The 14,879-nt window shown below is 43.9% G+C and overlaps 1 protein-coding gene and 1 long non-coding RNA gene across 7 annotated transcripts in view; one reads left to right on the forward strand and one right to left on the reverse strand.

Moving 5' to 3' along the window:
• LOC139185808 (uncharacterized) overlaps window positions 1–11,906 on the forward strand; it is a 36,230-nt gene extending 24,324 nt beyond the window's left edge. Inside the window, exon 3 of the long non-coding RNA XR_011569333.1 lies at window positions 11,829–11,906. This is a non-coding gene — a long non-coding RNA (uncharacterized lncRNA). The remainder of the gene's footprint in view (window positions 1–11,828) is intronic.
• LCLAT1 (lysocardiolipin acyltransferase 1) overlaps window positions 9,216–14,879 on the reverse strand; it is a 284,186-nt gene continuing 278,522 nt past the window's right edge. For all 6 annotated transcript variants that reach the window (XM_019970479.2, XM_070798932.1, XM_070798933.1 and 3 more), the window contains one exon: window positions 9,216–13,236. In XM_019970479.2, the coding sequence (XP_019826038.1) occupies window positions 12,734–13,236 (503 nt within the window). In that variant the 3' untranslated portion in view covers window positions 9,216–12,733. The remainder of the gene's footprint in view (window positions 13,237–14,879) is intronic.

The raw sequence follows: 14,879 nt of genomic DNA on the forward strand, positions 1-14,879 counted from the left end.
TTTCATCCAGCCAGAAAAGGTGACGCACTGGCCTGGCCGCTCCCAGATTTGATATTTGTCTCCTCATCTCAATAGGAAGACTGTGGGGATGTTTCCCAAAAAGTGAGTGGGGAGCACGTGGCTTGCTTGAATGACAGACGCCCGCAGTGGAAAAGTTGATGACTCCTCAGGCCTCGAGGTGTCTGAATAAAGCCGGGAAGGGACTGAATGAACAAGCCATGTGTTATCTGGGAAACAGTGTGGCAGCAGGGACCGCAGGGAAAGAATTTTGATGAGCATGGTTCCTCCAGCTCCCCAGATCTGACACCCTTACACAGCCAGAGGACGGTCATCCAACCCAGGAACTGAACGTTCCTACAGGAGTGCTGACTAACTTACAGAGCACAGGCAAACCTGCCAGGGTCCAGTCTGAGGTCCCCGTCTGTATTTAGTGCCACGAGTAGAGTCACGGGTGGCCTCAAGGCAGCCAGTCCCATGGCTCCTCAGGACCAGTGAGGGCATCGCCACAGCAGGGGCGGGCAGGGTGGAGCTGGCAGCTGCAGGCCTCTCTCCTCAGAATGACCTGGTTCCTCAAAGCCCCGTGTGCCTGGCATCTGGCTGCAGGCCCAAACTCACCTATCACTGGGCATGCACCCTCCAGGCAGCCTGTCCCCTTCCTCATCCACTCGCTGCTCTGAGGGCCCAACGGGGAAACTGAATCTGCCACTCGATCCCCTGCAAGGGTGGGTCACTCATGGTAACCTCCCGGTTCCAACAGAGGTCTTGCAGAATAAAGAGGTGAAGAAAGATGGACCCTCCCTTCAGCCTACCCGTGAGATGGAAATACCCCTATGGGCTATGGCCCTTTGTCATCTTACGGCAGTTTCTGACATAGCAGTGCTAGCTACCATCTGCAACGCCTCTTTCCCCGGGCAGTGGACTGAGGGTGGGTGCCCCTGCTCACCTACCACGTGCGGGGCCCCTCCAGCCCCGCCTGTGCCCAGACTTTGGCACCGGTAACAGTTTGTGCTTTGGGCAAGATGCCCTCTCTTGTTGACCCTCTTCATTTCTGTCTGGTTGGCTTCACACCTTGTAAACGGTTTGTGTTTTGCAGAGAAGGAAAGCTTGTGTGTGGGCAGGAGGGACAAAGAGTAAAGCCCCCTCATCTTTGCTCTGTCCTCTGTGCAGGGCCCCACAGGCAGTGAGAAGATAATAAATATTTACTGAATTAAATCAGCTCAAACTTCATCCAGAGCATCTCAGACCAAGGGGCTCATTTTACAGATGCGGGTGTGGGGACCCGGGGAGGGGACGCCCTCTGTGTGGGGCCTGAGAAGGGTGGACACACTGGACACTTGTTAGTATTGTCTGGGAACCTTGATGGCACCTGATGCTCAGCTGGCATCCTGACCGATTAAGTCAGAATTCGGGGGTGGGACCAGGTGGAGGTGTGAAAGCTCTGAAGATGATCCAGGTGATCTGGTTGGCAGGCCCTGGCCTCAGGGGTAGGTGAAGGCAGAGCCTATATGTGGAGACCAGACCAGAGAGGGTGCTGTCTGTGCCCCTACCGACCCCCAACAAGGAGGGGTATCTTTGGTGAGTTGAGTGGATGGAGAGAGCACTGGGCATTCCAACACATGCGCATCTTGTGTCTCTTGGCCCTGCCGAGAAACCTGCACTGCAGTTGGATGACCCAGGACAGGCTAAGGGGCAGCAAGGCATCCCAAGGTGGTCCCGAGCCCAGGCTAGAGAGAAAGGGCCAAACTCAGAGTCCCGCTGTCCTGAGGGACGAGACAGGACCCCAGCCCTCCACGCCCAGCTTTCACCAGACGTCTGTGCCTTCTTGTCATCAGCAAGAGAGCTAAAACAAGTATGGATCCTAAAATCTCTCAAGGCAGCAATTTTGTTTACCATTTTCTTACTCCAAGGGCACACTTTAGAGAGACCAGAACAATGCAGGCTCTCCTACCATCAGGAGACACAGAGCCACCCATTCGGGGTCTGCGCAGTCGTTTTCTGCCCCAGACAGCACAGCACTGCATCAGGTTCTGCAAAAGATAAGACTTTTTAAAAATCATAATCACACACCATTTCACACCTAAAAATAATTCCTTAAGATCATTAAATATCCAGTTCGTGTAACTGACTATCTCATAGTTTATTTTTATGGTTTATTTACTCAAAAAAGGACCCAACAAGATTTACCCACTGCATTTGATTAATGTGACTCTGAAGTCATTTTTAGTCTATAGTTTTTATCAGTTATAAGCTGGATTACTTCTATTGAGAGAAATTTTCCTTCATCAAATACTTAGCTTGAGATACAATTTATGTAGGAAAGGAAGGTTAAACGCTAAATTCTTTTCCTCTAGATACCACTGTTCAGAGTAAATAATTAGTTATCCAGAATCCTCTAAATGTATCAATGTGTGTTTTTATTTATTTTGAGCATCATTAACTCTGGGCTTTTTACCACACTTGACATCTTTCTCTGTATTTCAATTATTTCTCTTACTGATATTCAAACTGTCCCTCTTTGAGCCGCGGGAGCTTGTTTAAGTTGGCTCCTGAGTCTTTCGGTCCTGACATCAAAGGTTTTTCGGGTTTTGTTGTTGTTATTTTTAAGATTTTATTGAAATATAGTTGATTTACAATGTTGTGTTAATTTCTGCTGTACAGCAAAGTGATTCAGTTACACCTATATATATTCCTTTTCATATTCTTTTCCATTATGGTTTATCACAGAATATTGAATACAGTTCCCTGTATTACACAGTAGGAACTTTTTCATCCATCGTATAGAGAGTAGTCTGCATCTGCTAATTCCAACCTCCCAGTCCTTTCCTCTCCTATCACCCCTTTGGCAACCACAAATCTGTTCTCTGTATAGTATCTCTGAGTGTGTTTCTGTTTCATAGACATGGTCATTTGTGCCATATTTTAGATGCCACATATAATATTATTTGATATCATATGGTATTTGTCTTTCTCTTTCTGACTTACTTTGCTTAGTATGATAATCTCTAGGTCAATGCATATTGCTTCAAATGGCATTATTTCATTCTTTTTTGTGGCTGAGTAATATTCCATTGTATGTGTGCACCACATCTTCTTTATCCATTCATCTGTCAATGGACATTTAGCTTGCTTCCTTGTCTTGGCTATTTTAAATAATGCTGCCATGAACATTGGGTGTATGTATCTTTTTGAATTATGACTTTCTCAGAATATATGCCCAGGAGTGGAATTGCTGGATCTACTTTTAGTTTTTATGAGGAATCTCCAAACTGTTTTCTGTAGTGGCTGTAACAAATTTATAGTACCATCAACAATGTAGGAGGGTTCCCTTTCCTCTACAACCTCTCCAGCATGGTACTTATAGACTCTTAAAATTGTATTTTGTTGTTTATCTTTGACTGCACTGGGTCTTTGTTGCACGCATGGGCTGCTCTCTAGCTGCGATGTGTGGCTTTCTTGCTGCGGTGGCCCTGGTTGTTGCAGAACACACGCTCTAGGGTGCACGGGCTTTAGTAGATGCAGCTCAGGGGCTCTGGAGACCATATAGATTCAGTTGTTGTGGTGCATGGGCTTGGCGGCCCTGTGGTATGTGGAATCTTCCTAGATCAGGGATCAAACCTGTGTCCCCTGCATTGGCAGGAAGGCTTCTAACCACTGGACCACCAGGAAAGTCCTAGACTTTTCGATAATGGTCATTCTGACTGGTGTGAGATGGTACCTCCTTTTAGTTTTGATTTGAATTTCTCTACTAATTAGTGATGATGAGCCCTTTTTTATGTGCCTGTTGGGTCATCTGCATATCCTCTTTGGAGAAATGTCTATTTAAGTCTTCTGCTCATTTTGATATTGGGTTGTTTGTTTTTGAGCTATATGAATTGTTTGTATGTTTTGGAGATTAAGCCCCAATCACTGACTTCAGAAGTCTTTGAAAACTTCCTTGCTTTTGAAATAGTATCTCAAGATGTCCAGGTTTACCTTCTACAGTCCTGGACCATTTGTCCAAGAATCTCTGGTTTGTTTGAATGGAAAATGATTTTCCATTATATGGAAACTAGGCTACTCGATGGTTGGCCATTATTTATGGCGTCTTCAATGGACAGGACAACCAAGTAGCTCTCTTCTGTTTCTGTTTCATTTTCAAGACCAAATACGTCATAAATTTATACTGATTATTTTCAGTTCAAATTTAGGATTATGGGGATTTTATTGAAACTTTTAAAATTCTATACTTATATATCTTTTACACTGAAGATCTTGGTTCTAGCAACATTATCATAATCACTTATATGCTTAAATTTAACAATAAATGCAATAATTTCAGAAAATAAACTGGTATTACTAACAAAATGAAGATAATAACAAGTTTTTTAAAAATTCTTTTTGCCTTAAAATATATACTGTTAAGGATATATAATTAACTGAAACCGTTCTTCTGTGTGTAGCTATTCCACAAATTTGATATGTTAGGGTCATTTGTTTAATTTTCCTTTTTATTTTTAGAAATTGCTTTTTACATTTTTCATTTAATTTTATTTAAAAACATTAAAAAAATTTTTTTTTGGCCATGGTACACAGCATGCAGGATATTAGTTCTCCAAACAAAGATTAAACCTGGGCCACCACAGTGAAAGTGCTGAGTCGTGGTTAGTTTTACAAAACTCTCATTTAGTTTTATAATTATACAAAACATTAACTTGGTTCCAAAGTCAAGCATATAGCATAAAATAAGGTACATACAAGAAATCTAGTTCTTATCCTAGTCCCATCCATCAAGCTCCTTCCCTTCCCCCATATATTACCATTTTACTTTTATAATTTCTATGTTAAAATTATTTTGAATGAATTAGCTTTGAAATTAAGCATGTGTGTAGCCTCACCTTTTTTGATAAAAGATAGCATAACTATATACCTTGTTCTCTCTTTCTTTTTTCACTTAACATAGTATTTTGGAGAAATATTTCATATCAGTGCATGGAACTGTGCATCATACCTCTGTACAGAACTCAATCATATAATTTTACCATGGTGTATTCAATCATTCCCTACTACGGACATTTAGCTTGTTGGTAGTACTTTATTCTTACTAATAGAGCTACAATGGAGAGTTTTGTGCATGCATCTTTTTTTTTTTTGGTCAGTGCATTTTGGGGGATAGATCAATGCATAAGAATTATGTTAGACATTGGAAAATCCTTTATTTTCTTGGGCTCCAAAATCACTGCAGATGGTGACTGCAGCTATGAAATTAAAAGACGCTTGCTCCTTGGAAGAAAAGCTATGACAAACCTAGACAGCATATTAAAAAGCAGAAACAATACTTTGCTGACAAAGGTCCGTCTAGTTAAACCTATGGTTTTTCCAGTAGTCATGTGTGGGTGTAAGAGTTGGACCATAAAGAAGGCTGAGCACCAAAGAATTGATGCTTTTGAACTGTGGTGTTGGAGAAGACTCTTGAGAGTCCCTTGGACTGCAAGGAGATCCAACCAGTCCATCCTCAAGGAGATCAGTCTTGAATATTCATTGGAAGGACTGATGCTGAAGCTGAAGCTCCAATACTTTGGCCACCTGATGCGAAGAACTGACTCATCTGAAAAGACCCTGCTGCTGGGAAAGATTGAAGGCAGGAGGAGAAGGGTGCAACAGAATATGAGATGGTTGGATGGCATCACCAATTCAATGGACATGAGCTTGAGCAAGCTCTGGGAGTTGGTGATAGGGAAGCCTGGCGTGCTGCAGTCCATGGCGTCGCTAAGAGTCGGATATGACTGAGCGACTGAACTGATTGGAAAATTCTCCTCTATAGGTGTAGCTGGGTGGAGGTGAGATTATTTGGACAAGACTCTTAAGGATGCACATTTAAAAAAAATAATTTTATTTATTTATTTTTGGCTGTCTGGGTTTTTGTTGCTGTGTGGACTTTTCACTAGTGAGGCAAGCAGGGGCTACTCTTTGTTGCAATGCTTGGGCTTCTCATTGCGGGGGCTTCTCATGGGCCCTAGGGCACTTGGGCTTCAGTAGTTGTAGCACATGGGCTCACTAGTTGGGGTTCCCAGGCTCTAAAGCACAGACTCAACAGTTGTGGTGCATGGGATTAGTTGCTCCGTGGTGTGTGGGATCTTCTTGGACTGGGGATTGAACCCAAGTCTCCTGTATTGGCAGGAGGGTCCTATCCACTGAGCCACCAGGGATGTCCTCAGGATGCACATTTTGAGACAAGTTTCTGCTTTTAAGACTTTGGATGCTAATTTATTTTGGTAAATCATACCATCAATCAAAAATGATTTGATTCATGTAAAAAAAAAAAAGCTAATTATCTCCCAGAAGTAGATGTGTTTGCATTTCAAATTTTTGTTTCTGTTATGTTAAATTTATAAAATTTTGTACCCAGCTTGAGTTTAGTTCAGGATCCTTTCTGAACGACTTCCAAGGAATCATTGTTTAGACTTTACTGTGCAAAAGGAATTGGTGAGATGCTGGGCTAAACACTGTTCAGGATAAGAGAAATATGAGACATTCTTATCTTGGCTTTCCAGAAGCTTATAATCCAGCTGAGGTGATAGGACTGAAAAATAACTATAACATAAGATAGTATGTAATACAGCTAAGCAAGATTTGCAGAGAAATATCACCACAGGAGGAGGACATTTCAAGCTAGCTTGATCAGGAAATGGTTCAGAGAAAAAGTGAGACTTGACTGAATTTGGGCTGTGAAGGAAGCACCTTTATGAGCGAAGGTGGGAAAAGGCAGGGGGCACATGAGTTTTAGGCGAAGGTCCACATCTGGGGACAATCCTGGGCCCAAGGTTAGGCTGGGTTGGGAGGAACAGGGAGAGAGAGGTTGAGTCTGGGCTGCCTGACATCATTAGGAAGTCCCTGAGGGCAATGAGAAGTGGGGTTCCATGATTAAACTAGCACTGTGGGGATATCAGCTAGGTCCTATGGACAAAGGCATCATCTCCTGGAGCAGGGAGAGCTGGTAGATGGTGCAGACTTGCCAGATTTAATGTAACAGGAATGAAGAACTGCCCCTGAGGAGGAAGGCACACGTTGGGGTGATGACTTGACTGTCAGGGCAGGTGAGGGAGGGATGAGTGACATGGTGAGGTTCTGTGTCTGCAGTGCTGGGGGAAAGAGGACTGCATTGGCCAGTAGGGAGAGAGCTATACTTTCACCGATTCCCCATGGAAATGCTGTACATACTGTCTTAAGTCCAGGTGATCTGGGTGGAGGTCATGACTGAAGTCCTCAGAGGGGCCAGTTGTTGATGAGGTTGTCCGTGTGCAACTCTGGAGAAACTGCGGGCTCCCTGATGTCTCCTGGGGTGAGGGAGAAGGCGGCCGAGCTCCTGTGTGTCTCGCACAGTGCAGGGTCTGCGACTCTCGCTGGAAGCCGTGCCAATTTCCTCCTGACTCCACTGGGAGGTTTTCGAAGTTGCAGAGTCGAGGTGGACATCTGGCCATCCAGCATCATTTTTATCCTGTTCTCAATAGCAATCCTCTTAAAGTTCATCCCTCCCCAACACCTTGTCCCTGTGGTCCAAGGGGACACCCTCCAGACCCGGCTCTAGGAGGTGGTGAGTAATCCAAGGATGCAACCCACCTAATATTTCCAGGCAAGTGTGTGGTTCAGGAATACCATTGCAACCCAATTTAGAATTTGTGTTGAGCCACTGGGGAAGGGGTCTCTCTGGCTCTTTCCCCCTGGATTTGAACCTGAGAGGATGTAAGGCTGAGGTGACTGTGGGCATCAAGTCACCACGTGGCTCCTGGGAATCAAGTCAACATCACCAAGAAAGCACAGGTTGTCTATTAAGTATTTACTTTAAAACTGTTTTGGCATGAAGAGTGTACTGCCTGAGTGCAGGTTAGATTCTGTGCCATCCTATGGCCTACTAGCTGGCATTTGAAGTACCTCATCAGAAACCTGCTCTTCACAGGGAGTTGCTGAAGCCCTTTATATAATTTATCAGTGAAATGAGTGATGTGGAAGCACATGGGTGACCAGAAAGACCCTGCTCTCCTCTCCCCTCTGTCTGATCAGATTATAGACATGCCGCCAGCCTGATGACTGCCGTCCTGGCAACGTGGCTCTTCTGGTCCTGCACACCCCTTTCCCAGAGAATGGCGATAGGAGCTCCCCTCAGAGTCAATCTTTCAAGCAGATGCTCATTGGAAGATCCGAAGACAGAGTGGGGCACTGCAGAGCTCAGGTTCTGCAGGGAAAGGAAATAATTTTCCTTCTATCCTTCTGGGTTCTTGAAATATAAGACAGATTAACAAGCGGAGAATAATAAAAAACTGATTAGCATGTATCATCCCTCCTGTATTCATGGAGATACCCAGGGAAAACTGAGTAACTAACTCCCTGAGGTGGCTTAGAATTCAGGCTGAAATACCACTTAATTGAAAGGGGAGAGTGAATGGTGATCAGGAAAGATGAATGGGACCTTGGAATGGATGGGGGTGGTGGGGGGTGGGGGGTTGGGAGTATGGCCTTTTGTGACAAAGTGTGTGGGTGTGTTCTCTCCTCTCCTGTGACAAGTCAGTCAGTTTGATCAAACTGCCAGGGAGGGCATTTATGGAGACTGAGTTCCTTTCGGAGGATCTCTTTAGGTAGAAAAGGGGAGTTCAGAGACAGCCCTTCCCTGTATTTGCTATTTTTCAAGTTCCTACAACTGAAAATAATCAACATACCAACGTGGTCTATTTGAGGTAGCATGCCCTGAACTCCTATATGCCTGTATTGAGGTGGGCATATTCTGCTACCCTTAAGTCCCACAACTTTTGTGTCTGTTGGCCAAGTATGTTTTTATGCACTTGTCAGGCTTTGGTAAAAGGTTTGCCTTCCTAGTTCCAGATTCCCTGACAGTGGAGGAGCAATGAGTAGAGTCCCACTTGCCTCTTACAGCTGCTGAGGTGGATATTTCCCATTGACCCCTATTCTTGTGGAATGACCACATTCCCTTCAGGCTGAACTGAGAGATGGAGGAAGAGAATGTTCTGAGGATGTTCACTGAGCCCTGAATTCGGCTGTGGCCCCTGGACTTTTTCAAGAATGAAAGCATTATATCCCCTTTTTGCTCTGGCATTTTGTTTCAAACATCTGTGAAATAGAGTCCTAACTGATCAGCTCTTCCCCAACAGGACACACGGTGAGCCTGTAACGACATGGCACCCAGTCAGTCATCCCTGTACGAAGAGAAGTCCAACACACATGTAAACGCTTTGAATTCATTCCACTTTATTCTGGGATGGATACTAGAGACCACAACTCACAAACATACCAGTGAACATTGAAAACTAAGGCCATTCTGTGAGTTATTTTTAAAACCTAGTGTTTTGCACATAATGATCTTTTTTAAAAAAGTGAATTACCAAAACCAAGATTTCTCTTCTGAAATAAGAATATAAGGTCGGCATAAGACAACTTTAGGGCCATATCTAATCTGAAGCTCATCATGTGACAAGAGCATCTTTGTTTTCTACGACATAAATCACAGCCCTGAGGCAACCGCTGCCCTCAGCATCAAGTTCTCTTTTCCAGATGTCATCATAAAGTAGTACTGCCCACAGGGACCAGTGTTCTATAAACCATGTTTCTCCCAGTGAATAGCAAAGAGACTTTTACCTAAGAGACACACTGCAGGATTCTTGGAACAGGAAAAAGAAAGGGACCTGTAACTAAGGCACTGAAAGCACATTATTTATATAAAGAAATGTAAACAATTTAATACCAACAGGCTCCCACCATTAGTCTCTGTTATAAAAGTGCACAAGGGCAGCAGGGCCAGGCGCTTGAAGTCCGGGTGAGATGGGAACGTCTCCCTGGAGTCTCGGCTGCCGACGGTCAACAACGTCTGACCTGGGGCTGTGGACGTAACTCATTTCAAAGTGACTCAACAGGACTGTGTTTTAGTAGCATGACAAACAAGGAGAGGATTTTACCAAGAGTTTTAAATTATGGGCTCTGACGTTTATTTTTCTTTCGGTCTTCCACCATGTTCTTCCCCTGAATTTTACAATTCCTTTGGCTTGTTTCATCAGAGAGGCCTGGTGGGAAAACTTGCAGCCTCATCAGTGCCCTTCCTTGTAGGTTCCTATTTTAAGTGTAATAAAGCACACTCGCTGTATTGAAAACGTTTCCGAATGGGAACGATGTGACAAGTGGACACACAGCACTGTAAATATTTCAAACTCCACTGAGTTTACTTTTGATGGACTGAAAGGGCTTTAAGATGAAGGCGAGGGCCCATATGCAGCCAGACAAGGGGCTGCTGAGTCCAGAGTGAGGGTGGCAGGTGGGGAGGGGCTCCTTCCTGGGCCAAGCAGGACCGAAGCTGCATTAACCTCTACTTGACACTACTACTAATCTCTACTTGCTATCCGTTTTAGAGTCCAAACCATGGACCATATATTTCTTTAAAGAAGAGAAGAAAAAGTTGGGTAGGAAAACAAATAATTACAATTTTAAAAGAAGCCTTATTGCAACCCCCTCCCCGCCCCCCCTAAAAAACACAAACAAAACACACCCTCCCAAACACACAGAAAAAACACCCCAAAAGGCAACTTTTTTCTTTTTAAAGTTACCATTTCTAAGTCTTAGAGCAAGTACAAGGTCTCAGTTTCTGGGCTTATGAGTTCTGGGCACTAAAAAAGGAGCTTGCATTTTATCATAAAATATGTTTGTATTTTTTTTAAGACCAAAAGAAATCATGTTTTAAAAAGGAAGAGTTCCCCCTTTACAGGTCTCAGAGGGTTAAAGAGGACCTGCCATTAAAGCCAGAGGAGCCATGAGAAGCTTGGAGGAAGGGTTAACCGCCTACATTACAAACACCTGTAGGGTAGAAAGTGCGGCCTCTCTCTCTCACCCAGGACAAAGGCAATCCTGATTGCTAAACTATTTCTTGTTTCCAAATATAGCCAGAAGAAGTCTGAGAAAGACCTAAATTAAAAACTTCTTTTACTGGGGGTTGGGAGAGAAGGTTTAAAAAACTAACCACCTTAAAAACCACTGAAGAGCTGGGTCTGGAGCAGATGTGGGTAGTAACAAATCAGAAGCCCCAGCAGTAGGGAAAACAGCCTTGGGGGAGGAGTTAAATAGGCTGGGCCTTCCTTAGAGGCACAAGTTAGAACTCTCCAAGTGAGGGTGGTGTGCTGACAGAGGGCTGCTCAACCAGGACCTTCCGGAAGAGTCTGCCTGGTAAGTCCAGCTCACAGCATGCTTGCCTTTCCTGGCGATGCCTGTGTCTGCTGTTCACTGGATGGAAATCACCGTCCAGCAAAATAAGACGTCATTAAGGAGAAAGCACTTGTGCCAAGAGTAAACCAAGCCAGAAAGAGTGTTTGAGGCTGGTTCAGCACAAGACTTTTAATTGCCCCATCTTTTCTGCTACTCTGACCAGCATTCCCATTAGGACAAAATAAATAAATAAAATTTAAAAAGTAATTGCAAGGCTCCAGTGGAGTGGAAACCTCGACCACATGTTTTTTTTTTTTTCTTTTGCCTCAGAAGGAGATTGGTACTGTTGGCTTGCTGGATTTTCCACTGACTCCAAACGACAGGAATATTTAGGAGAACAATTGGTTAAAAGTGGGCTTAAATTTTACTAGTGAAAGAGGAAGCCTGAGACTAAAAAAGAGATCCCTATCATTAAGAAAGGATTCATTTTTGTGACCATTTTGATTTTAATAAAATTTGTCAAGGCTACAAGGGTTGAATAATTTAGGTTAAACCATTACGGCCCTGTCTGCAAGTGTTTTTGTTTTTTTAGTGGCAGAGGTTAGACACATATGCACATGTAGAAAATGCAATAACCTTCCTTTTTGTGGCAGGTTTTAAAGAAATATTTCAACCGAGACACAACTTCAAAAGTGAGTTTCTGACGGCAATACCAGACTGTTCTCAAAAAGGTAAGTGACTTTGATGTATACCATTGTTAATGCAGAAAAGCGACACCTGCCAACAAGCTGTAATGAAACAAGTGCTAAATATGCAAAGGTACACAGAAGTGAAGAACTAAATTGTTTGAACTCCGAGCTTTAAAAATTTAAACTAAGGGTTCTGAGTGGAGAGCCTGTGGTTGCTCCCTGAGACTCGTCTAGGTCTTATTTTCTGCGTGAGAAAAGGGCACCGGTGGTTTTCTGATGTCTCGGTCAGTGCAAGGCTAAATGCCAAGGTTTCATGAATAATGAAGGGCTTCCTATCAAAATGTTTGTTCGGCTTAAGGAGAAGGGGTTTCTGTCTTCTGGTCTTAAGGAAGGATGCGAGGGTTTGATTGGCATAGAAAGGGGTGCAGGGACAGCGCCGAGAGGGAGCTGGGAGGAAGGCCCCTCACCTCCACAGTCAAGTGCCAGCACTTGATCTGGGCTGGTGCTCAGGAGCGTCAGCTCTGCCTCTGGGGAATTTGTCAGGAAGCAGGACGACCTGTGAGATCTGTGTGTACCTTGACTGCTAACAGCCTGATGATTGTTTACTAATACTCCGGCCTGCGATAATTTTGCCGCCATCGCTCCCTGCTACACAGTGTTGAAATTACATTCAGAGATTTAAAAAGAAAAAAAAAAATCGTGTGTGTAGCAATATTGTTCCACAAAACTAAGTGCAAAATATCTTTAACAAATAATGACGGTTGTAAGAAATATTTGACACAGTCATGCAAAAATGCGTCTCCATTTACAAAGGCTTAGAACATTTCCGAAATACGCCCTAGGCTTTTCCGCCCTGAACCTTAAACATCTTACTCATTTTTCTTTGCGTTTAAATGTGGCTGTTTGTGTAAGAGGCGGTAACATGCAAGTTCGAGGATCTCCAGTCCACCAAATATTCTCTCCTGCAGCACGAAGATGACAATGATGATGATAAAATACCACCGGACAAGACTGTACAGGTAGATGAACAGGCACATTGTGGGGCTGAACAGGGTCCAGTAGAGGATGGAGAGAAATTTGACCACCATGACCCTGAGCTCTGACTTGCAAGGAGGAACGACCGTCTGCCCCGTGAAGGAAAAATTCTTCTCCCCTTGATAGAAGGAGCGCAGCCTCTCTTCTTTCTCCTCCCACCGCTTGTGGCACCAGAGCTGGAGGTCCTCCTTCGACTCGGGGAGGGTGTTCACGGGGTACCGGTGGACGTGGAAGTGGATCTCCTTGGGAAAGTCCCCGAGGAGGAGGTGCTTCTCCGTCTGGGGAATGTTGTGAGGGTACGCCACCGTGATGTCATGGACGGCATCAAGGTTCTTACCTAGGTTTTGGAAAAGATAAAAATACAGATGGAGTAAAGATCCATCTGGACAGCAATGCTGATTCACATTGAAGGCAGGGGAAAAAAAATCAGTACAGAGTGAACCAAGATGAACAAACAAGGGCTATAAATACCTGTGTTCCTGGGCTCTTGCGTCAATATTTACCAGTCACTTAGTTTTTTATCTGCTTGTTAATTACCACAAAGACCTTTAAAAAGAAATTATCTTTGTTCCTAGAAATAGGAATCTGCCATTCAAGAATTAAATAAATAAGCACCTTAAATTAGATTTGAGATAGGAATTAAAGAACACAGCTCTTCTCCACCAACAGGATTCACTGTTTAGAGATCTCCTATCAATAGACATCCTTCTCTCCAAATAAAAAACTTTCTTACTTTTGACCCAATATCACTACGAAGGCTACTGGAAAGAAAAACTCCGTGTCAGAGTTGATACAGTGGTCAGACACACCTGAAAACTTCCATGACTTTTTAATTTCTAGAAATTAAAAAGTGTGAAGTCGAATTCAGAGACTGAATGAGACCCTGATTTAGTATGCCATCATCCTTAAAAATTTCATTGTTTAGATACTGTGGGGTTAAGTGTTTTCAGCAAAGTCATATGCCAGGTGTTGGAAATGGAGAAGTGAACCAAAAAATGCCAATCCCTAATTTCACTCCAGAGCTCACAGCAGAATCAGGGAGATGGGCAAGCAGAGTCTCCTAAAGGGGAGCCATGGCAGGTGAACCTCCCAGCAGAGAGCACTGGAGGGCTGAAGGCGTTCAGTGAAGGCCCTCACTGTCAACCTTGAGAACGGGAACTCAAGCCTGTAGGTGACAGAGAAGCACCTTAAGTGGTAGAGAACCTCTTAAGGATTTTAAATAGACAAGGAACCAGAATGTTTCATCTGAGCAGGGGTTAGCTTGAGAGCAGTAACAAGAATAGTTTGGAGAGGACCAGGGGCAAAGGTTGGAAGAGTAGTTTGGTCATCACAAGGCAAGAAGTGAAGAGGAGGTAGGGACTGAAGGAAGTGGCGTGTTAAAACAAATCACAAGGAAGGACTGACCTGACAGAGTGCTCAACTGGAGGGGGTGGAATGAGCCCAGGTTTATTTCTGTTTGGGGTTCTTGAACGGACTGGGGGAAGAGGGGATCTCTGAGATTAGAAATGTGACCAGAGTGCCATCTTTAAAGAATCAAGAGGATCACCCGTGGAATCCTGTAAGAGGCCCAGGAAGGTTAAGTTTTTGGCCCAAGGACACACAGCGTGTTGATGCATAATCTCTGAATGTTGCTTTCTTCCGTACCAAGTTATCTTCAGTGACAGACTTTTGATGTGAACTCTTGATTCATCACAGGACTCTATGATGTAGGCAAAATTAACCTGTGGTGGAAATCAGAACCGTAGTTGCCTGTGGGGGTGGGGACTGGTGGGAAGGGAGCATGAGGAAATTCTCGGGGGCGGGGGCAGAGACATTCTGTATCTTGATTAAGAGTTTGGATTCCATGAAATGGTACATTTAAGATCTGTGCAGTTTCACTCACTCCAAATTTTACCTCAGTCTTAAGAACAACAAAGATATGAAGCAAATTCCCCACCTTATATCACCATGTTTCCCCTTCCTCCTGAACCATTAGGTTGT

This window comes from Bos indicus, chromosome 11 (genome assembly GCF_029378745.1).
Source record: "Bos indicus isolate NIAB-ARS_2022 breed Sahiwal x Tharparkar chromosome 11, NIAB-ARS_B.indTharparkar_mat_pri_1.0, whole genome shotgun sequence".
Classification (NCBI taxonomy): domain Eukaryota; kingdom Metazoa; phylum Chordata; class Mammalia; order Artiodactyla; family Bovidae; genus Bos; species Bos indicus.